The following is a 22,250-nucleotide window of genomic DNA, read 5'->3' as shown; positions in this document are numbered from 1 at the left end:
GCTGGAACCGGGGCGCCCGCCGGGCCCACCCGCGCCGAGAGAGCCCACCGCCGCTCCCCGGCCCCGCACGGCCCAGCACGGCCCGAGGCGGCGGCGATGGCGGCGGGAGGCCCCGCGCCCCCCGCCCCGGCCGACCCACACAATGGCGGCGCGGGGCATGCCGGGAGCTGTAGTTCGGCGGGCGCGGGCGGCGGCGGGCGCGGGCCGCCTGCCGCGTTCCCGTCGTGCCCCGCGCGGGGTGAGGTGCCCGGATGTGCCCGGCGCCGGAAGAGAAGCGCGTCTCTTCGGGGACGGCCATCTTGTGCGGTGAGCGAGTAGGGCGCGGGGGGCCCGGCAGCATCGGAGGAGGATCCCGCTGACGGGGGCCCATCATGCCCGGACACCTGCAGGAGGGCTTCGGCTGCGTCGTCACCAACCGCTTCGACCAGCTCTTTGATGACGAGTCCGACCCCTTCGAGGTGCTGCGGGCGGCCGAGACCCGGAGGAAAGAGAGCGGCGGCGGCGGCGGGAGCCAGGGAGGCGGCGGGGCCCGCGGCGGCCCGGCGGGCGCCCAGAGCAACTCCTCCGGCGGGGCCGGCGGCGGCGGCCCGGGCCAGGCGGGCGCCGGTGGCGGCGTCGGCAGCGCGGCCAAGCAGCTGCGCAGGGAGTCTCAGAAGGAGCGCAAGAACCCGCTGCCCCCCTTCGCCGCCTCCGCCGGGGGCGCCGGCGACCGCCGGGAGGAGGGCAGCGGGCAGCCCGGCGCGCCGCTGCGGAAAGAGGGTGAGCGGGGCCGCGGGGGGCTGCGGCGGGGGAGGGAGCCGAGCGCCGCGGCGCTGCCGGGCCCGGCCCCGCCGAGGGGCCGCCCCTCGCCCCGCGGGGGCCGCGTCCCGCCGCGCACAAAGGAGGCGGCGGGAAGGCGCCGGAGCGCGGCGCGGGGGGCCCCGGGCAGGGCCGAGCCCTCGGCGGCGGCGGCAGCCCCGTGGCCGCGGCGGGCGGGCGGCGGCCTCACACCCACGTGGGGGAGCGCATGGCGCGGCCCGCGGGAGGCCGCCCGGGGCACCTGCGTGGAGGCGGCGGCCCCGGGCAGCCGGAGCTCCGGGAGGAGCGGCGGCCGAGCACGCCGTGCTGCCCCGGCCGCACGTGGCCGCGGGCGGTGTGTCCCCACGGCCCGGCCCGCTCAAGATGGAGCCGTGCGTGGGGTGCCCGGGTGCTGCCTCCGTGCCGAAGCGCCTGTTCTGGCGTGGCGGGGCGGGGAGGAGGGGGGGCTGCTCGCCGGAGGGGAGTAACGAGACATAGAAAATCCCAGCCACGCATCCTGAACTTAAATCGTGTTTGGGGTGCTCTGGCGTATTTGACAGGCTGTCTGGCAGTCCCTGGGCTCTTCAAAAGTCACTTGGGTCGTTTTTCTGGGGAACAGCGTTGATAGGAATCATGTATGTATTTTAATAATAGCTTGTGTCAACTCAGCCCTGTTTGTGTAAAACCATAAGATATCCCGCACGGGAAACTTCGTTGAAAAAAGAAATCGCGGTATAAATATGTTAAATGAATGTGCTGTGGGCAAAGTAATTAGTAGGACACAGCTCTGCGTGAAGAGGGATAAATGTTGCGCACACATGTCGTCGTGTGGCAGGCGGTTGTACCGCACACAAACTTCAGTGCACATCAGATTGGTCAGAACTCTGATTAAATTCGAGTCCTTGAAATGTATCAAAGTGTAGTGACAGCAGTTGACATGTGGGTGAGGAAATCACTTGCCAGCTGCAGTTTAAGTGGTCTTTTCAGAAACGTGGCCAGTTCAGAAGACATCTTAATGCTTCAGCATTTACTGCAGTGCATGGTGCAAAATGATTCTCCACCACGTTTTATGCTTTTTAAGAAAGAAAAAGCTTTAATAAACTAGTTGTTTTAGAAAGTGGGCATCCCAAATGTCATTTGAAAACACCTCGTGGCAAGCTTTGCTTATGGATCTTTTGTACTTTAAAGCTTGAGGGTTTTTTCCCTATGAGGAATGAAATAATTTGTCCCGAGTGGTGCTTTACTAAGCTGGTGTCCTCTGGGAATATTAGTCAGGTACAGAATTATGGTAAATGTGAAACATAGGCAGTGTCTTTGGTCAACACAACAGAACGTAGAGGGGTTTTGGTAGGGCTAGCAGTCCTTGTTTACCTCCTGGTTTTCACACTCCTTTTCAAGAGCAAGCACTACTTCAGTGTGAAAAAAAGTATTTTGTGGCTTATTATAGCAGTGAAACAGAGAAAGTCAGGCCTGCTTTTGCAGCTGTGTGTACGGAGCACTGTAGTAAACAAAGTGACTTTCAGTTTGAAAATTTCTATTTTTTGTGTGGGACAGTGGTTCTGATGTTATAAAGGTGTTGGATGCCATGGTATCGACAGGGTTTGTTTTCTCTGTATTGCAATTTAAAACTATTCTGTAAAGGTGCAGGTTATTTGACTGGTGAATTACGAGTTCAAAGCTTTGTGATACTAAGAAAAAGCAATAACTTGTATTTTTGGTTAGGCTTCACCAGGACCAGGTTTTGCTGAGTGCAGGGTGTTGAGCTTGAAATTCAAAAGACGTGAATTTTTCATTCCAGTTCTGCAGCATGCCTCCTGTGTGACACTGTTGGCTTTCCTTGCTGAGCTTTACCTCTTAAAATAAAATGGTCGCTTAGTTTGAGAGACCTTTTCAAAGTAAACATTAGTGAGTTTAACCCCTGTGCTTCCTCGGGGAATAAGGATTACTTAGCAAGCAACGTATGTCATGCAAACTTTATGTTAAATACAGCTTGTCAGGTAAGGAGGACATTGTTCATTTGGGTGTGTTGGCTTGGATACCATTACAACTGTAACTTCTTTAGCCCCACCCAAATATGACAGTGCTTGTTAGGCAGGAACTTATTTCTTTAAAAAAAAATTAAAAATTGGCAGCTTTTAATTTAAAAATTAACAATTCTTAAGCCAGCCCTGATGGTTTGCTTAGATTTTTTTCCCCATAAACATTTTGGCGAGAAAATAGTAGAATAAAGGAGTAATGTGTTTGTCCAGAGCTTTCTAAAGAAGAGTAAACAGCCTTTCAGATGAGTGCAAAAAGAAAACTCTATTTGAGATCCTTCAGATGTCTTAGTGAAGAGGGTAACGCCCATGGGGAGTTATTATTTGAAAAGAAACTCTCAGAAGGCATCGAGAGGGAGGGAAGCAGGCCAGCCAGCTCAGTGGCACTGTGTATTCTTAGGCTATTTTAAGTGCACAACGAGGTGAGTGTTTGTCAGGGAGTGTGTGTTGGACTGGTGTGGGTGAACACACCGTTTAGTCACTGACCAGTACCTGCTGTGCTGGGCTGCGAGTGGCACCCGTCTGGGTGGCCCCGTGTCCTACTGCTGGCCACAAAAGTTTCCAAGAAGAGCACAGTGGGATGAAGCAGGGTGGCTGTCATAGGGACTGGGGCCCAGCGTGGCGACGCTGTCTTCCTTTTGGTGCACATCAAAAGGAAAAACCACTTGTTTTACCTGAAAACCACCTTTCAGAGGAAAAAAAAAAAATCTTGCTTGCCTTGATCCTTCTTTGAAAGCTGACCCTGTTATTTTAACGTGGATTACTAATGTATTGTGTGCTCTGACAGGTTTTGTTTCCTACAATGTTGTAAGAGTGTACACTTGCACAAAGTACAATTTGATTGAAATGCTGCGTAAAAATGTGAATAAGAAGAGTCAAATGATCTGCAGTGGCTTTTTAATAAAGGTATAGTTTCTCACATTGTCTAGTCACAAGGCTAGAAGAAAAAACACCAATTCCAGCTTACTTTCAATATTGTTTTACGGTGTTAGAGTCAGTATCTCTCCCAGAGCAGCTCCACGTTCCGTTGATGTGTTTCTCCTCGTGTTTCAGGGATAAGGCGTATTGGCAGGAGGCCTGATCAGCAGCAGCAGCAGCAGCAGCAGGGTGAAGGCAAGCCTATTGACAGGAGACCGGAGAGACGACCTCCTCGTGAGCGCCGCTTCGACAAACCTGCTGATGAGAAAGCTGAAGGAGGAGAATTTTCTGTTGATAAGTAAGAATTTTGTCTTGCCTGACAGCTTTCCTAGCTTTGATAGGAAGAGGCTGTCCTGCCTTCTGCTACGAAGTTTAAAAAAAAAATAAATGATTGAATCAAAATTAAATTGATTGAATTAAATTGTTGTCAGTCACAAGAAGAGTATATGTCATGCAGAATATAACCCATTTCTTCCCTTTTCCATGATTTTGTTTACAAACTTGGCTCACCCTTTAGACCAGGAGTGATCTAACATTAACTGAAAATATGGTTTAAATCAGTAAGATACCCACCATCTCTCTCTAAATGTATAGTGGGTGGGTCAGGAAAGGAACTCAGGTATAGCTGTTGCCTGCAGGACGAGATTTGTTTGCTGTTACAGCTGTTGCTTAAATCCTTACAGCTGACTTCAAGCCAATAAAAGTCCATGTAGGTGTTTATACCTTGGCTGCAGTGCCCTCAGATCTGGAATTGGTGAAGCTGTCTTGTGTCTAGGCAAGTTTTAAAGTGTCTCAAGTATCATGTGGCATCCAGAATTCGAGTGTTGTGAAAGTAATGTTCAAATATTGAAATTTTAGTAGCCAAAGTTAAAATCCTTTTAAAAGTAAGTTGGATGAATGTGAGTTAAATTGGAACTGTAGTATCAGCTAGTGATGTAACACAGTACAAACACTAGATACTGGAATTCAGTGCCAGAAGATGCAAATGAACAGTAATCCTTCTGGGCATTTGCTTCCAGATTCTAAAATGCAAGCATTATATATTTGGGTTTATTCAGTGTAATAATTTGGCACTGAAATTAGAGCCTCAACACAGTTACAAACTAATTATCAAAGGAAAAATAAGTAAATAAAATTCTCAACAGAGAAAAAGAGAACCTTAAAAACCATGCTGTAAATTTTTGGAGGTGAAATATTCCAGTTTGACTGTTCCATGCTAGACCCATTCTTGACCGACCTATGCGTGGACGTGGTGGACTTGGAAGAGGACGTGGCCGTGGCCGTGGCATGGGCAGAGGAGATGGGTTTGACTCTCGTGGCAAACGTGAATTTGACAGACACAGTGGCAGCGATAGATCGTAAGTCTTTAACTTTTTCTATTGTTTTTTTTGACTATTCTTTACAATTAAAACACATTTTAAAATTTGCCTTTGAATTTCTGTATCTGGACACTATAATGTTAACTCAGTTTTGTTAGTTCTGTTTCACATTCACATTTCAGCGGCCTAAAGCACGAGGACAAGCGTGGTGGCAGTGGATCACACAACTGGGGAACCGTCAAAGACGAGCTAACGTTAGTAATCTGTCATTGCTGCGGAATGTTAATCAATCCTAATTGTTACAGCTTGCAAAATGTAAAGCTTTAGCTGCCTTTTTTGCCTTTGATTTTGGTAATTTTTGCTGCGCTGTTAAAGCAGCCTTTGCAGAACTTAGAAAACTAGTGATTTCTTGTAGCATAAGAGATGGCTTTGCTGTTAAAACCAGAATTTTGGGGAAGTTTGGAGTGGGGGGGACTTGTGCTGGTCTTTGGATAATTCTGTTACTAAAAATAGAACAATTTTAACAGTTTTGATCAGGTATTACATTGAAAACTTTAATACCCAAATCCATTTTGTGTCTCAAGGTACAGTGGGAGGTTTTCAGAGTGGGTACTAGTAAGTGTTGGGCAAAGCCATGAGGAAGGTGGAAAGCATAGGATTTAAAAGGCACAAGGAGCACCAATTCTTAATGAAATAGTTCTTTTTAAAGAAGAGTGGGTTGTGTAAAATAGAATTTAGTTGTTAATCTTATGTAGCTTTAAATAGGGATGAACTTTTTAAAAAAACAGGACTCCAAACATTATGTAATTGCAGTGAATTGGATCAGTCAGCTGTAACTGAGGAAACGCCAGAGGGAGAGGAGCATCCGCCTGCTGATTCTGAAAATAAGTGAGTACCACCCCTCTGAATGTTCTTTGATTGCTTCAAAGGTGGTATTACTTTGCCTTTAGCCTCTGATATGTATTCCTCCTTCTGTTTTGCCAAACTCAGATTATATTTGCTTCAGTAGATACGAAATTATCCACAATGCTGCTGAAATACTGTCTCTGCATGTCTAAAAATTGTTATCTGGAAACTGTTCGTTAGTGTCATGCAGGCTCTTTGGTCACTTGCAGATTTAGTTATTAATAATCAGTTCTAATACGCTTAGGGTCTTGGGATTGCAGCTCCTAAGTACCAAATCCAAAAGCATCTGTGCTCATAGCTGGGCAGAACAACCAAGCAAAAGGGACAACATGTTCTTCTGCCAGTGGAAGGCAACATTTTTTAAACTTAGTTTTTCAAAACAACTGTTGAGACTGTGACTAGCCTGTAGAAGAAAGGTTGTATCTCTTTCATTCTCCAGCTTCTGTGTATCTGAATTTTCAAAGAAGTTAACTTGATTGCTTCTCCTTCCACTTTGATACTGTTACAGAAGAAACCAGTGGCTGGAGGAATGAAATAGAGTAACTAGAGAAGCAGAATGGGCAGTAGTGATACTTAGAGTTGATGTAAAAATGTGATACAAATTTTTACGGTAGCGTAGTACAATAAAGTGTTGTATTTTAACAAGGAATGTGTTTTGTGGTGGATTCAAAAGAAAATGGCAAACAGGCAAGATAGAATTTTGAAATATTTGTTTGCCCAAGATTTCTAATGTGGAGTTTGTTATAGCTTGATTTCCTCATTAATCACTTTGGTTAGTGGTAAAGAGGGCACACTTACTGTGTAGAGAGTAAGAGATGGATTTAGTTTAACTAAAAAAAAACTAAATGCTATTACTTCTCCAAGGTTGTCGTGGGCCAAGGTTAAGGTCATCTTCTATGAAGTATGAGAATTTTTAAGGAATTACAGCCTGGTCAGAAAATGCAAGCTAGCTAGTCCTTAAAAAAATTATATGTATTGGGAATCGGATATGTATTGGAATCTGGATATATTAAATTTTCTGTGTCTGCAGTATTTCCTGGACTGTTATTAGTAGCAGTGTACTGGTACTGACTCATCTGTATTCAGATCAGTTCTCTACAAAATTCTGCAGGCTATTTGTATGGTTTTTTTTTTTTCTTCTTCCTCAAATCTGCAGAAAATGTGTACTCAGTTTCAAGCATAACACATCTGTTGTAATCCATCAGTTAGCTTTATAGAAAAGCATTTTTACATGGGTTAGTTTTCCAGTTGGCTACTTTGGGGTGGACCTCTAACCTAAATGTTTCAGCAGAACTGTAGGGTGTTCTACTACAGTCAAACATGCAGAATCCAAGGGATAATATCTTTGCCTTGAACAAAAAAAATGATTCTGAATATATACTGGGTCAAAAATCATTCTGTCCTGCAGAATGAGAAAAAAATGAAATAACAGTAATTTTTACATAAAACCTCTGCATTGTTACATCAAAATGGCTGCAAAATGAAGAGCTTTTCTCTTAAGTTTAGGCTTTCATGATCTTCATGCACAGCACTGGTTTTCTATAAATCAGAAATTTAGTTGCATAAACACACTGAAGAATAGCTAGAGGATTGACTCTGTAGTTGGAACATGATCTGTTATTAAGTGTAGTGGTTGTGTGTTTTACTTAAAAATAGCTCTTTGGCAGAAGGTAGAGGCACCAAAGATTTACAATGAGGTGATACGTTGCAGAGGTAACTAAGTTGTATGCTGTAGTTTTTTCAAGTTAGCTGAAAGTAAACATTGTTTCAGTTAGCTGGGAAATTAATAATTGTCTTTGCTTCAGCAAAGGAAGCAGACTGTCCCAAGCTGATTAAATTCTGTTTTTCTTTTTAAAAAAAGTAACAAGCTTGAGAATTGTGGCAAGAACAAGCTCTCTCTTACTGCCTTAACTTGAACCTTTGGGAGAGAGGTATCTCAAAAAGGGGGAAAAAGGCTCCAAACAAGGCCATTGCAGAAGTTAGGCTTTCATATTTGTAAAGAAAATTGTCATTAACGTGGAGAATAGACGGCATGGGTCAGTGTTAATTTTAACATCTTGCTGTGCTCTGCTCACCGTTTAGTTGCTTGAAGGTGCCTGGCTGTGATTTTTTTTTTGGCACTCTGACTAAAGGAGTTTTCATGTGTGCTTTCTGAGTGGTGGAAGTGCAGGTTTTTTATACACACCTCTTAATACTTGACAAACTCTTATAATCTAGTGCCAATTAACAACTGATTTTCAATTTGTTGTATCTAGAATGTGAGTTCTAAGTCATGATCATAATATCCATGAATTTACTACAGAGAGAATGAGGTTGAAGAAGTTAAGGAAGAAGGTCCTAAGGAAATGACCCTGGACGAGTGGAAAGCTATTCAAAGTAAGGATCGTGCAAAAGTTGAGTTCAACATCCGTAAACCAAATGAGGGTGCTGATGGGCAATGGAAAAAAGGATTTGTTCTTCACAAGTCAAAGAGCGAGGAGGTAAAGTGATTTTCACTATTTGCTAGTATCCAGATTGTGTAGGTTTTTCTGTTGATACGCACTTCTTGGAATGGAAGCTCCATTCTTTGAGACACTGACCTGTAGCTGAAAGCTAATAAAGTGGGAACAACATTTCTCTTAATAAAACTGTGGTTACACAGTAGCATAAGTAGTCATTCTTACTGTGGTGAGTTTTAGCAGTTGGTCTGTACCCTTAGGTTGGTGCATGCTGTGGTATAATCTAGAGATAAGACTGGAATACTGCTGCATCTGGGCAGGTGACTTTGTAAGGGCTGTCTCTTGGTGAGCAGTTTAGAAAACGTTTGTCAGTATTAAAGTTATTTCTTTGCTTTTTATGCAGTGCACAGATTTATGGTGCTTGCTAAACGTGTTGTAAGATTGAAGAAATGCTGGTTATGCCTCAGGCATCTTAATAACTAAGCTGTGTATGTTGTTTGTAACGTGGGTATCTTCTCATTTTGTCATATTGTATAGACAGGTGTCCTTGAAGCTTTTGAGAAACCAGGTGAAACACATGTGTATGCTTCAGTGATAGTCAACATAGTTGTGTTAGAATTATTGTAAAATTGTAGTTTCTCAAGCATACTCCTTTCAGTCATTACAAAATTTTAATTACTCTGTTCCAAGGTGGTGAGAGTGGCAAGACAAGACATACTCTTTGGCTTCAGAAGGGAGGGAAGTGCTGAGCGCTCTGTTTTCTAATGCAGGGCTGCATTAATCTTTGTTTTTAATCTTTGTTTTTAACACTCTAATTTCTTAAGTGGCCCACTGCTAATCGGTGGCCTGCAACTTTGTATACCGGATGGTTCGGACTCACTTTGAAGTAACTAGGTAGTATGTAATATTCTGGTTGCTCTTCTAATATGTATTTGTGCTTTTTCACACCTTGTCTTTTTTTTCTTGTAAGCTGGGGACATAATACAGATGGGGAGGCACTGGTCAGGACTTGCCAATGAAAACTCCATTTCTAATCTCACTGAACACAGAATGAGTTTGACTTTCTCACAGTCATGCTATTTTCTTCTCTTGCTGTGTAAGGTTCTTTAAATGATTGCATATCTTTTTGTTTAGCTTAACCTGTTCAGTGCTTGAAGTGTTCATTAAATACCCCTTTCTCTGTCTGTGTAGAAAAGGGAAATAGAGTTAAACTTAATGTTGCTGTATATTAAAAGAGTATGTTTAAACTGAAGTATTTACATACTTCACCAAGATTTAATAAACCTGTAGTCCTGCAGGTGTGTCAAGAAACACCCCCCAGCCCCAATCTCTCCAAAGCAGATTTATTTGACATTTAGTCAGCTGAAGACAGTCTTTAACATCTCTGCGTGTATGACAGTATAAGAAGATGGTGGTACTCTTGAGTAATTTAGAAGCTAGAAAGATCCACACTGTATTTTCCATTTGAAAATGGAAAACCCAAACAAAAACAATGAGAATAACTAATCAAATTACTTTCATGGAGGAACTGACATAATTGGTAGATTGTTCTGTTTGAGAGGTGTATTCGGTTAACTTCTCTTCAAAGAAATGAGCCAGATATTTTTAACACCATCACGTAAGTTGACAGCTCCTTGCTGTATAAGCACAGAAGTGAGATATTAACAAAACTGCCTTTAAACATAGATGCTTTTAGCCTGCTTTTTTGCACGTCCAGCAGGTGTATCTCCCCATTTCACTTGTTCTCTGATCCCTTGGGAAGCAGCATGGGGTTTTTTGCCAAGTATTATAGCAGAATAGCTCTAATACAGGCGTTGGGAAGGCCTTCACTGCAGCTCCTTTGTGAGCAGGTTTAGAAGGTGGAATATTTAGAAGTTATGAACAAAACCTACTAATCACCTGCTGTTCTTTTGCTGTTTGTCCTATGGGACATACAAGTCATGAAATAAAGGTTGATATAAGGTTTCTTTGACTCTTATTGATAAGAAGAGAGCTGGTGTGTGGAAGTGACTTGGTTTATAGGTAAATTCTTATTTTCAGCCCCAAATCTTCTGTACTCTTATGGCTGAAAAATCACAATGTGTAAATTTTCTCAGAAATTTGAAGTGTTCTGACGACCACCCTCATTCCTGTAGCTTGAGAACTACTGGGAGAATGCCCTAGGAGTCTTGGGAAAAGGGAGTATGAGAATCTAGCACTGTTCATCTGCCTTAGTCTTGTGAAAGAGCTGTCCTCCTCCTCCTGCTTGCGCTCTTCACTGAGGGGGGAAACGCTTGACCCTCTCCAAGGTCTTTCCTCTTTTTCACATTTGCTGTGCAATTACTAGAAAGTGATACTAGAAAGTGAACTCTTAATACTTCAGATTCTTGCTGGTTCAATATGAAATCTGTGTGTATTGGCAGCCCTAGTCTGCTGAGGGACCTTCCCAGGACATTGGGCTATGCCATAAAAGAGAGATCCTCTTTTTTTCATTCTCTGCAGTGGTTTAGTGGCTTGAGTCTTACAGGTTTTACTGGTGCAGCTGGACGAAAAATGGGAAGGAGTTACATTGTAGAGAGATCTTAAAGTTTGTTCAGAAGGTTGGAGGTGACTCTCCTGGAAAGATTGATACACTATTAGATCAGTTCCTACTCTCTGCATCTGCTGTGCTGTGCGTCTTTCCTCTGCCGTCAAACTTTCTTGCTAATCTAATCACCTCCTTAGAGGAGGTTGCAATGGGAGACTGAGAAATATGTTTTGGAAAAGACAAGTTCATCTTCTCAGAATTTGGAGGAATGACTCTTGACTTGAGGCTGTGCAGAGCCTTTTCTCATTAACAGTAATTATAAACATCCCGCCTCTTATCTCTAGTTCTGTACGCAGTGTGCCTGATGTAGTGGGGTGCTGGAGATCAGCCTGCATGCCTGGTCTCCACTAGAGTCTCCAGCAGCTTGTGTTAAACTCTTCATCGATCTGACATTTCTCTTGTCTCCACGCCTGTGGTATAGTCCATTCTCTGGTCTTTCTGGAAGCTTGCACAGCTGTTGATCTCATCCTTCTGCTGCTTCATGTGCTCAGTGACATCTGTATCCGGCAAGTTCATGTGACCTTGTTACCTGTTGTTCCTGTATGTAGTTGAGTCTCATTTCTTCCTTTTGTTTTCTCCCTTTGTTCCTTTTGTCACTTTGGCGTGGACACGCAACTTTCATCAGACAAAGGCGATGACAGAAATGCAGGGGAGTCTGCTGGAGTCAAATGAGGTACTGATCCTTTATATCTAACTGGTAATACCTGTGTTTTAATATGAGCCCCTTCTGAAATGAAGGTCTGGATATTAAGAAGTCACAAAAATAGAGAATACGAGTAGATACAATATGGAGCTCTTCTGTCCCTGCCTGTTGTCTAACTGCACCATACAGGACCCATCATAATTAATACCCTTGCTCCTAATTGAGCTGAGTTCAAACCTCATCATAAATGCTTCTATCATGAGTCTTTTTATTTTTTGTTGCTGTTGTTTTTCCATATCTCACTGTCTGCTTTGGCCCCCTTTCCATTATAGCTTGTTCTTAATTTTTGACAGCCTTCCCCAAGACCCATGAGTGCAGCAATGCCTTCAGGAAGGTATCAGTTATTAGATCAGAGCACTGTTGAGAGTTGCCAATACGTAGAAATTAAATGCTTCCCAAGGTGATTCAGAATAAGCAGTTTGCACAGGATCTCTGACTGTTGTCAACTAAGTGATAGAAGAGGATGAGGAGAATATGCCAAATCTTTTATTTGTGTTTTCAATTAGCTTTAGTTATTTTGAATAAAGAAATCATCGGGTTACATGTAGAATTTGCTATTTGTTGGTTTAGTAGTTAAAATAAAGTTAAGTTGTGAAAATACAATGGTTTTGGTAGACCGTAGCGTTTCTTTTTTTAAAGCAATAACAGTGTAGGGAGGGAAATGCACAGAATTATTGTACAAATCCACTGATACTCCCTCTCACAAAAGAAATGTCATATGACTCCCAATAAGTTGACAATATAATCTCAGTACCCTGCAGTGATTAAAACTGTAGATAAAATAGTAAGTAGTAAGAAAGGACTCAAAACCAAAACAAAAGCTGTTGTGTACTGTTTTACAGATCGTTGGTGTATAGATTTGAGTAGTGCAGTGTCAGGCTGAGGTGTGGAGTGACTTCTCTGAAAAATAACTGCTTAGGCTAACTTCCTAAGATTGGAAAAGAGATCTCTTGGGGAAGGGTGTACAACTCAAATCTATAAAATCAGAAGTGGGATGGGGACCCGTTGTTCCGTGGAATACATCCCAGTGAAATAGGTTTGAAATAAAGCAGCATGGAGGGGTGTTTCTCGTTGTGCCTAATGACATTGCAGTGCCCTCCACTGCAGGACGTCGTGGAGGCCAAGCGTACAGCTGGGCACGGGAAGGGGTAAGGACATTGGTGGGGGAGAAGGTTCTTTATGTCTCTGGACTTTGAGATGTTCGTGACTGACTCAAGGAATCCCTCAAAGCAGCTTTCAGCCTTTTGACTGCAGACCTCTGTGTATCCATTGGCTGCCTTCTGAAGGATCCACAAACGGTAATTAAAGGGTACAGGGCTTAATTGCACAATATGTTGCCTTTGAAAGTCAGCGTGTTGTGTAATCACACCACAAGAAAAGTAAGTTAGAGTCAGGAGGCTTACGCTTGCACATGGCACTTGTGTAGGAAAAACAAGCAAACTGGTAGTTGCTGTGCCAGGAGTTAGGGGCTTGTAGGAAAAGAAAGCCTTGTGTGTTGTCACGTGTCCAAAACGTGGTGATTGGGCCTTGTGGGAGGCGGAGTGCTGGACTAGATAAACCCTTGGCTGAGCCAGTGTGGTCAGTTTTACATCTTGTGTATTGTCGTAGGTGCCAGAAGCTGCCTTACCACATGGAAAAATGATTTGTACAAAATGGAAAATAAGTGCTTTAAAAAAAACTCAGTTCTTTTTGTATTCAGTGTGTAATAATTTAAAATAACTCAAATGTGCTGAATAGTAACATGGTGTTAGAGGGAACTCTTCAGTGCATACCATGCTGCTGAAGGCTCGGGTTTCTCACTGGGAATGCACTGGGAACCAACCAGAGAACATTGTACCATGACAAAGGTGGTGAGAGTTGTATTTGTCAGTGTAATTGGTGAGACTGGTTCTCTGTTGTAGCATTAATGTTTTAGCTACTTCAGTTATGTTGTGTTTGACTGTTTATGCCTCGTTTGCTGTTTGTTATGGCTAATGCAAACCGATAAGGGATTCTTAAGTCTCCCTTGTTTTAAATATTTATGCAGAGATAAGCAAATGAGAAAGTGTAAAGTATTCATTGAGCAAAATAAAGATGGATGACCAAGTAAGTATTTAAAAAGAACGAAATGAGTTGATGGAACCTGAAGATTTCTTAGGAGAAATGCTAGAAAAGGAGGTTCTGTACTGGCTTGGTGATAGTTGGTTTGGTCTCAGATAAGCCTGACCATATTCCTCTGAAGGACCATCAGAGCTTCCCTGAATTGTCTTGGAAATGCAAAATACCTTTGTTTGCTCAAGCACTTATTTGATTACCTGTACGTGGTTTTGTTGTCTGCACAAGTGGTATAACTTGATTCCTAACAATTCCTGCACTGTCTTTTAACTTGAATCAGTCAAGGTAATCAGTCATGAGTTTGGGAGTGTATTTGGAGGTGAACACGTGTGGTGGTAAGAGCGCAGCTACAGATGAAAAGGTTTCTCTGGTGATTTTTCTTACTCATGAAGAAACGCTTGTTTCAGGCTCACGCTGAGGACTCTGTAATGGATCATCACTTCCGCAAGCCAGCAAATGATATCACGTCCCAGCTGGAGATCAACTTTGGAGACCTTGGCCGCCCCGGACGTGGCGGCAGAGGGGGACGGGGTGGCCGGGGGCGTGGTGGCAGGGCCAGCCGTGGAGGCAGAACTGACAAGGTAAGCAGCCACAGCTTTCATCTACAAAAGAGTTGAGTTTCAGTTGTTATTAGGACTTACATACAGATAGTTTTAGGTGCCTGCCTTATTTCTGGGGGAATTGCTCTGACAGCAAACACCACAATTTAAAATGAAGTGAAGTGTCTGTTCCTACAAGTTTACTTTAAACTAGGTTCCTGTTAGGACAAAAGAATGAATGTTTTAGCAGTGTTCTTACTAAGCACAAAAAAGGGTGGTGGGGAGTAGGTTGGCTTAAAAAAAAGTATCCATCTATATATCTAAACCCAAAAAATGTCTCCCCAGAATGGAGAGATCTTAGTGTACTGGGGGACACTTCTGTTTGTGCCAGAGCAGAACCACAAGTGTTAGAGTGGTTATTTCCAGACACAGTCAGGGCGGTGTATCTGCATTGTGACCTGTTGGGGGTGAAAGACTGGTTTTACAGCTGCATGTTATATCTTGAATTTGAGGAATTTAGAGTTTTCCTGTGGAAATAGGACTCTTACTGCGCTTTTTTTTCTAATCTGCAGTAATTTGTTTCCTCCTCTAGTCCTGAAGCCCTGAGGAGATACTCAGGGAGGTTGCGCAGGGAGCATGTAAAGTTGAAGTACTGTAGTATAGCTGCAGTCAAGATTTGATTTAAAATGGAACATTTATTCAGCTTAAATACCTCTCATCAAATTGTTACTCAATAGAAAATGAGTTCTGTCTGTGTGGTGTGACTTCCTTCACACAGACCAGGCTTGCTCATTTTTGTCTCTTGTAGGGCACTGGCTTTGTTTTCTCTTTTACGCTTTTTAAGTTTTAGGTTTATTAGTTGAAAAAACTCTCTCCTGATATCAACATAAGAAAATTTTAAGGAATTGAAATTAAATGGTGGTGGTGTTTGCTCTGAGTTGTTTCACTAATATGGCATCTTGCTTCTTCAAGAATGCTCTCCTAAAGTAGTTAAAAACTTTTCTGAGGCTTATTTTATGTTGACTTTGTTTATTTCCTTCCAGTTGGTTAAGGAGTTTGACGTGATCCACACGCCCAACCAGGTTGGTGATCTCTGCTGGCACTTGGGTTACCTGTGAACAAGACCCTCCTGTTGCAGGGACTGTAACTCCCCTCCTGCAGTGAATTGGATTTTTGGGCTTGCTTTCTGCTTTTGTGTCATGAGCAGGCTTGAGGCTGCAGGCTTAAGACCCTGCTGATACTTTTTAACTCTAGTTTGTGGGCTGAATACTTTTGCAGTGTCTTAGTCTTGTTTATAGGTGTTGATACAGCTTTTATTGGAATGATTTAAATATATCCTTTGATAAATATGTTTACAGGAAATTTCTCTATCCTGGCTCTTCCTATTTTTCTTCTCTTCCTCATCCCTCTAGGACAAAGTGAAGAGTATTCTGAAATACTTAATTTCTGCATTTCATTGCAGCACTGGTTTTTAGGTGTGGTACAGAGCCTTTTAAAAAACTGTTGAAGTACTGAGTTGATCCTTGGTTAATGATGAATTTCTAGGGCTAGGTTGGCACAGCTAGTTTGTGACTGGGGAAAATTAAAGGTGTGAAACTTAATTTGTGTTACAAACAGGTCTTTTCTGTAACACTTCAGTCGTGTCCCTAGGTGGGAATTGATGGTTATGTGCTAGTAGAATAGTGTAAGTCCACATGTAGGGATCTCTTTAAGAATGGAAAAAGAGACACACTTGTAACCTTGTGTGATAATCGTGTGCAAACATGGTCTGTTTGCCTATAATAAAAGAGGGTGGATTTAGATTAGATATTAGGAAGAAATTCTTTGCTGTGAGGGTGGTGAGACACTGGCCCAGGTTGCCCAGAGAAGCTGTGGCTGCCCCCTCCCTGGCAGTGTTCAAGGCCAGGTTGGATGGGGCTTGGAGCAACCTGGTCTGGTGGAAGGTGTCCCTGCCCGTGGCAGGGGGTTGGAACTGGATGAGCTTTAAGGTCCCTTCCAACCCAAACCAGTCTGTGACTCTGTGATTCTATGATAATGCCTCTTCAGGTAGCTTTGAGTCGTCTGCCTGGCGAAGGGAGGGACTCGGTGACGCGTGAAGAGTTAGAAACGCAGTGGGGCTTGGTGCTGCTGAAGGTAATAACTTTGTGATGTTTCTCTTTCAGTCAAGTGCTTCTGCTCCTGATGTAGATGACCCAGAGGCTTTCCCAGCTCTGTCCTAAACTGGATGTCATAAGCCAACCCTGCCCTCGTCGGGCCTTCCTCTCCGAGGCTTGCATGCTTAAGGATCCTAAACAACTAAGAAATTTTAAAAAAAGAGGAGACTGTCATTCATACCATTCACACCTAAAGACTGAATTTTATCTGTTTTGAAAATGAACTTCTCTCGCTACACAGAAGCAACAATATGGTAGTCAGTTTTGTATTTAGAAATGTAATGGTAGCAGGGATGTTTTCATAATTTTTTCAGAGATTATGCATTCTTCATGGATACTTTTTTGTATTGCTGCTTGAAAATATGCGTTTCCAAACTTGAAATATAGGTGTGAACAGTGTGTACCAGTTAAAAGCTTTCACTTCATTTGTGGTTTTTTTTTTTTTTTTAATTCAGGATTTTAGACATTTTCCCCAAACTACAAACTGGGTTTTAATTATTGCACACTATTTCAGTTCCTTTAATTCCTGTTTAGCAGATTTTTATCAGCCCACGGTCTTTTGGAATATGTAAAATTTTAATTTGGCAGACTGTTAGTGCTGTATGGAATGCTAACTCCTGGAGTACTTTAATGCTTAATTTCAGACTTGGAAAAACAGTCATTTCTCATCTATGTTTGGTAGTTTGTTTACGCAAAATCTTTATACAAAATTGATACCAGATACTTGAAAAAGATTCAAAGCACATTGGTTTATAGTTTAAAATACCTGTGTATTGATCCAGCAGTGATGTGTGGATAATTGGTCTAAACAGTTTTTAAAAAAATTAATGTATTACACCTTCCACTCCCCCTTTATTCCTCCCTTCAAGAGAACAAGATGCTTTGTTGGGGAAAAAAAAAGAGTTTTAAAATTACCTATGCTGTTTCCTTGAGAGGGTGCCCTGTAGGTTGGAGTAACCTTTCGTGGTGTTGGAGCTGGGAGGGGGGGAAGGTGGTAGCTGGTGCTCCCGTAGCCTGGCTGGGAGGTGGAATTGGGCAGCGCAGGCTGTTGGCACGAGTACATTGGTGCCTGATGTATTCACAGCTCTGCAGAAGAAACCCCAGGGCTTGGCTGGCTCTGGCAGAGGGACTGTTGGCTGTTTCAGAGGGGGACATCACAATCTGTGTGTGGTACAACTAAAAAAATGCAAACCCAAACCCCAGCGCTCAACCTCTCCGTCAAAATTTTGTGGTGGATTTGTGCAGCGTTCGAGATCTGGTTGCTGGCTGACAAATGAATGTTTTTCAGAGTGTGATTGTAAGAAACCCTTTCTGCCCCCGTAGAAATTTGCCATAGGTTTAATTTAATCCCTGCGAACGGGATTTCCACTTCAGTACACAAAAGGAGTTGAGAGAATGACTAATAAAGAGGGGTTCTTAGAGGTTTTTATCTGCAGCATTTGTTAGGAGACTAGAAACAGGTTTCTCGTTTTATTTAATGTTTTACACTTTGGACAGCTTATAACATATTTGTAGTTTCTTAACTAGGTAGATAGAAAACAAAAGGTAACGCCCTATTTTTTTAAAAGCTGTACAGGACAGGCAAAAAGTATTGGAGACCTTTAAATATGAAATATCAAACTCCTTAACTGTGGTGTTTAGCGGGCTTGCTTTATCGGAACTATTTTCTACAGAAGTTTTTTGTTGTAAACCACTGTTAATATCATTGGATTAGACCTTTTAGCGCACTCACCTATAGTTTAAAGTTCCCAGCTGTGAGAAGGAGGCAAGTTTTCAAACAGTGGATGGTAAAATCTCTTGGTTCCTTTCTCCCGACTCTCAGCAGATCTTGCACGGGTGCTCGGTGGGGGGCTGTTGGAGGTCCTGCACCGAGTTGTTCCTCTTCCCTCTCCCTTCATGGTTTGGTGGGACGTGTTGCAGTTTCAGAGTTAGGGATAATACAATTAAATGCCTTGATAGGCAGAAACACACTTGTGGAAAAGCTTTCTCTGTACCATAAACCTTCCTCCTCTTACCCAAACTGTGTATTTGCTGTTTCAGTTGCCACTCAGCTTTTTTTTTCCAGATGACTTCTGGGCCAGCCAGTCAGCTGGGGCCCTGCTAGCCAGGCTCGGTCAGAAGCTTTCCCTTCTCCTGCTGTAGAGCATAGAGCAGTTCCCAAACGGCATGTCACGTATGATTTTCAAGACAGCTTGTACTTACAATTGGTCCATCTGCTGTTCTGATAGATGTAAATTTGCCTCTTTCAGTCCATTTGTGTCAAGAACTAAAACTGTGAACATATATCTTTAATATTGGTGGGTGTGAACTGAAATAAAGGTTTATTTTCATGCTCTTTTAAAAATGTCATGAAAACACATGGAGATGAAACCACTTAGATCAATAGTGTCTCATCTAGGTTCTGCCCCAAGTGCTCCAGTCTGCCTGTGGCGATGGTGGCCAGGCATTTCCAGTGCCAGGAGTAGACTTTACCTCCGGAAAACATCTCCTGAGTAGCTTATTTACAATTAATGAGCTTGCTCTGTAGTAACATTCTCTGTAGTAACATTTTCTGTCCTCTTGCTTGCTACTTTTGCTGTCACGCCGAATCCAGAGGACTAGACCTTTTAAAATCTGCACAATTTGAGAAGGATGGTCAGCAGAAAACGTTGGAGAGAAGCACGTGGTGCAAATTGGCTTTTGAATGTAACGATGGCAAGGTCTGAGCATGAAAGTTTATCTTACAGGTGGAATGCCACTGATGCTGGGAGGAAACAAGGCTGATTAATAAGTGCAAGTGTGGGAAAGGACACAAATTCTTCTGAAACATCAGAAGTCAGTGTGAATGTATGGTGTTTGCAGCTCGAGGAGTTGAGACCACTCTTACCTGTAATGACTCTTTGCCCGTGGAGATTGGTTTGCATCGCCACGCCTCTTGTTTTAATAAACGCAGGACATATGCCTAAAGCTGACACTTGCAGCATTTGCTAACCTGCTTCTTTCCTAAAATCCTTCCAAGGACCACGTTACCTTCATTTTGTGCTCCTGTGCTGGTCTGCCCTCGCCAGGTAACAGCCTCCTGGCCAGGCGCAGGGGTGTGAGCAAGCGCCCAGTGCCCCGACGCAGTGCTCCAGTGCGCTGGAGAAGCCAAGTGTGATATTCTTGCTGGGGGGAATGTCACCTGGCTGTGGGGAAAATGGTTCATTTGCCCTTACTGGGAGACTGGGGTAGGAGTTACGCAAGTTTGGTGGTTGTTGTCCTACTAACGATGGTGTTTGTCTCTTGGAGTAAGGTTGTGAAGCTCCGTGTGGCAATTTAGAGGCTTGAAGAGCAAGGAGACAATGCACTCTAGTGTTCTCTTGTGTGTATGTTGAAGGTGAACATGCAGACACACGAATGACAAAATAGTGCTGCATTTTGCCTCTTTTTATAAAAAAACACCTTTCTTTGGCAATAGGTATCTTATTTGGTCGTACACAGCTGACTTGAGGCACTGGTTTGTGATGCCCAGCCAGCATCCTCCAGAGTGGGCACAGAGAGCATGAAAATTGGAGTTGTGTTGCCTTGGATGCCTGACCCAAGCCCGAGTGAAGCGTTTGGGTGACACCAGGCCAGTCCTCACGGAGGGCAGATGTCTGTGTGCCAGGCTGGAGACCAGACTGGGGAACCAGCTGCTCTGGGTGCAGTTTGTCACCCTTAACGTACGTTGTTTTCACAGGTGAAATACATGATGGTGGAAAAAGGCAGTGCCAGAGGTGAGGGAGCTTTGTTTTACCTGTGTGTTCCTTGCTGGGCGGAGGGAAGGTAAATCAGGTGTGGGGTTGGTTTTACCACGGTCTTTCAGTTCAGTTTGGATTAGCACATGCCCAGTTGTGTTTGGGGTTTGTACTCTACAAACTACAGGGTTTCTGTTGTGTGGAGGATGAGGAGGAGGAGGTGTGCTGGCCTTTCTCCTAAGAAAGCACCTAAAGGTCTGGCTGCCTCGGACTGCGTGGCTCCTGTGGAGCAGGAGGGAAGCGTGTCAGGACAAGACGGGCGCTGCTGCTCACGTGCTTTTCCACGCAGCAGTTCCTTTTGCCACTGGTTACCTTTGTCAGACTTGGATGAAGATGCTGAAACAGGTGGCTGCTCTGCAGATCACTCGTGGACTGCTCTTAAAAGCTGTTCTCCTGTGGAAGTGCATCTTCCCCCGCTGTCCTGTCTGAGCTGTGACCTCGAGCGTGGAGGTCCTGGGCCAGTTTGGAGGCGGCAGTGAGGATGCAAACAAGTCCCAGGGTTGAAATACAATCCCAAAATCCAACTCGTTTCTGGTAACTACAGTAGGGCTGCAGTGCAGAGCTGCTGCAAAGCCTCCTTGCACGTGGGAACCTGCAGATCAAAAAATCAGCGAGAGGCTGTTGTGGCGCGTCTGGGAATTGTTTTTCTTCAGCGCACAAGTGCTGTCGTGAGTGTGGTGAGCTCACGGGTGGTAAGGGTGGGTATTCCTGTCCCAGGGACTGCTGAGTTACTCGACGAAGAACACAGCAAGAAGAAGCAGCTTTGCCACAGCCATGGTAGAAGGATCCCGTGGCATGTCTGGCCACGGGCTGCCCAGGCAGCTGGGCTGCTCTGCCTTCGCCAGGACACGTCTCCTCCCTAGGAATAAATAATTGCTGATGGTTTTGTTGTTTTCAACACGCAGAAGCCTGGAAAGCAAAGGTTCAAGAAGACCCAGGGCGCTTGCCATCCCGTGTGCTGCTCGAAGGGAGACGCTCTGGGGATTGCTGGGAATGCTGAGAGAAGTCACTGAGAGCTGAAAGTGAGGAGAGCTGGTGCCAGGGCTTGAATTCCTAAAAAAAAAGCTTAGAACTGATGTGCACGCAGGTATTTTCATCTCCTCCTGCCTGTTGCAGAGGTGATTTCACAGCACGGGTGGAGGCACAGACCCAGCAAGTAAGCCCAGCCTGCCTGGCACCAGCTCAGGAGGCAGTGTGTGCCCGGTTACTAACAGGCTGGTCCTGCAGCGCCTTTGAACTTGGGAGTGCAAGAGGGTGTGGGCGTCCTGTGTAGGGGGTGAAACAGCCACATCTGGAGTAAAAACTAGGGGAAAAAGCCAGCAGGCATCTCCCTAATGCAGCACTTTGGGTGTGCTTGTCACTGCAAGCGAAAGGCAGTGGGGAAAGCCGTGGCCTCGAGGGAAGGGACTGGAAGGGGACCTCGGCCAGGCCATGACCGAGGCAGGTGGTGGCTGTTCCTGGAGGTGCTCTGGGATGGTGGTATCACAGGAGGGTTTCGTCACGGGTTTATGCCACTGCTGAACAGCTGCGGATGGAGAGTAGCCGGTGATCCTGGGCAGGAGGAGGATGCTCCAGGTAAGCGCGGATCAGGGCTGCCTCATCTCTAGAGCAACGCTCCAGCTTTAGTAAAGACACTTCATTCTGTGTGTAGCTGCAGCGTAGCGCTTGAGCTTGACCAGAGGAAACCACAAGAAACAAATTTCAGGTTTCCAACACTTCATATATACACATATAGTAAACAAAGTCATTAAATGTGTAACACACGCTTCACACCTGTAATTAGAATACTTCAATAAATGATTTAAATTCATCTCCCCAATCCATTTGACTTGCTGCGTACGTGTGCTACCTGCTGCTCTTACTTCTGGTGAGGATTCTCCTTCCCTGGTGAGGATTCTCCTTCCCTGAACCAAGCCACCCCTGCTGCAGCCCTGCCCCTCTGTACCCAGGCGGGCTGTAGCACCGGTGTCACCGGGGACAACGCGACTCGGTGCCAGCGCTGGGGCTGCAGCGAGGAATGTGGGCTGGTGGGGATGAGGTTTAGCA

At 44.3% G+C, this 22,250-nt stretch overlaps 1 protein-coding gene across 4 annotated transcripts; it reads left to right on the top strand.

Annotated features, from left to right (window-relative positions):
* The first annotated feature begins 259 nt into the window (after positions 1 to 259).
* SERBP1 (SERPINE1 mRNA binding protein 1) lies at positions 260 to 19,400 on the top strand. Of its 4 annotated transcripts, none has more exons than XM_068405889.1 (10): positions 260 to 759; positions 3,867 to 4,029; positions 4,952 to 5,089; positions 5,233 to 5,304; positions 5,864 to 5,938; positions 8,259 to 8,436; positions 11,586 to 11,633; positions 14,165 to 14,338; positions 15,340 to 15,378; positions 16,459 to 19,400. In XM_068405889.1, the coding sequence occupies exons 1-10, from the start codon at positions 372 to 374 to the stop codon at positions 16,513 to 16,515; spliced, it is 1,332 nt and encodes a 443-aa protein (XP_068261990.1). In that variant the 5' UTR covers positions 260 to 371; the 3' UTR covers positions 16,516 to 19,400. The 4 variants fall into 4 exon arrangements, with proteins under 4 accessions (XP_068261990.1, XP_068261989.1, XP_068261991.1 ...); XM_068405888.1 differs by having other exon boundaries at positions 5,209 to 5,304; XM_068405890.1 differs by lacking the exon at positions 11,586 to 11,633 and having other exon boundaries at positions 5,209 to 5,304.
* The last annotated feature ends 2,850 nt before the right edge of the window (positions 19,401 to 22,250 follow it).

Source organism: Nyctibius grandis, chromosome 8 (genome assembly GCF_013368605.1).
Source record: "Nyctibius grandis isolate bNycGra1 chromosome 8, bNycGra1.pri, whole genome shotgun sequence".
Classification (NCBI taxonomy): domain Eukaryota; kingdom Metazoa; phylum Chordata; class Aves; order Nyctibiiformes; family Nyctibiidae; genus Nyctibius; species Nyctibius grandis.
This window is presented reverse-complemented; position numbering and strand designations above follow the sequence as displayed.

Coding starts and splice junctions, on each gene's coding strand:
- SERBP1 (XM_068405888.1), top strand. CDS start 372: ATGCCCGGACACCTGCAGGAGGGCTTCGGCTGCGTCGTCACCAACCGC. Junction 5,305..5,863: donor ACCGTCAAAGACGAGCTAAC/GTTAGTAATCTG, acceptor ATGTAATTGCAG/TGAATTGGATCAGTCAGCTG. Junction 5,939..8,258: donor CCTGCTGATTCTGAAAATAA/GTGAGTACCACC, acceptor AATTTACTACAG/AGAGAATGAGGTTGAAGAAG.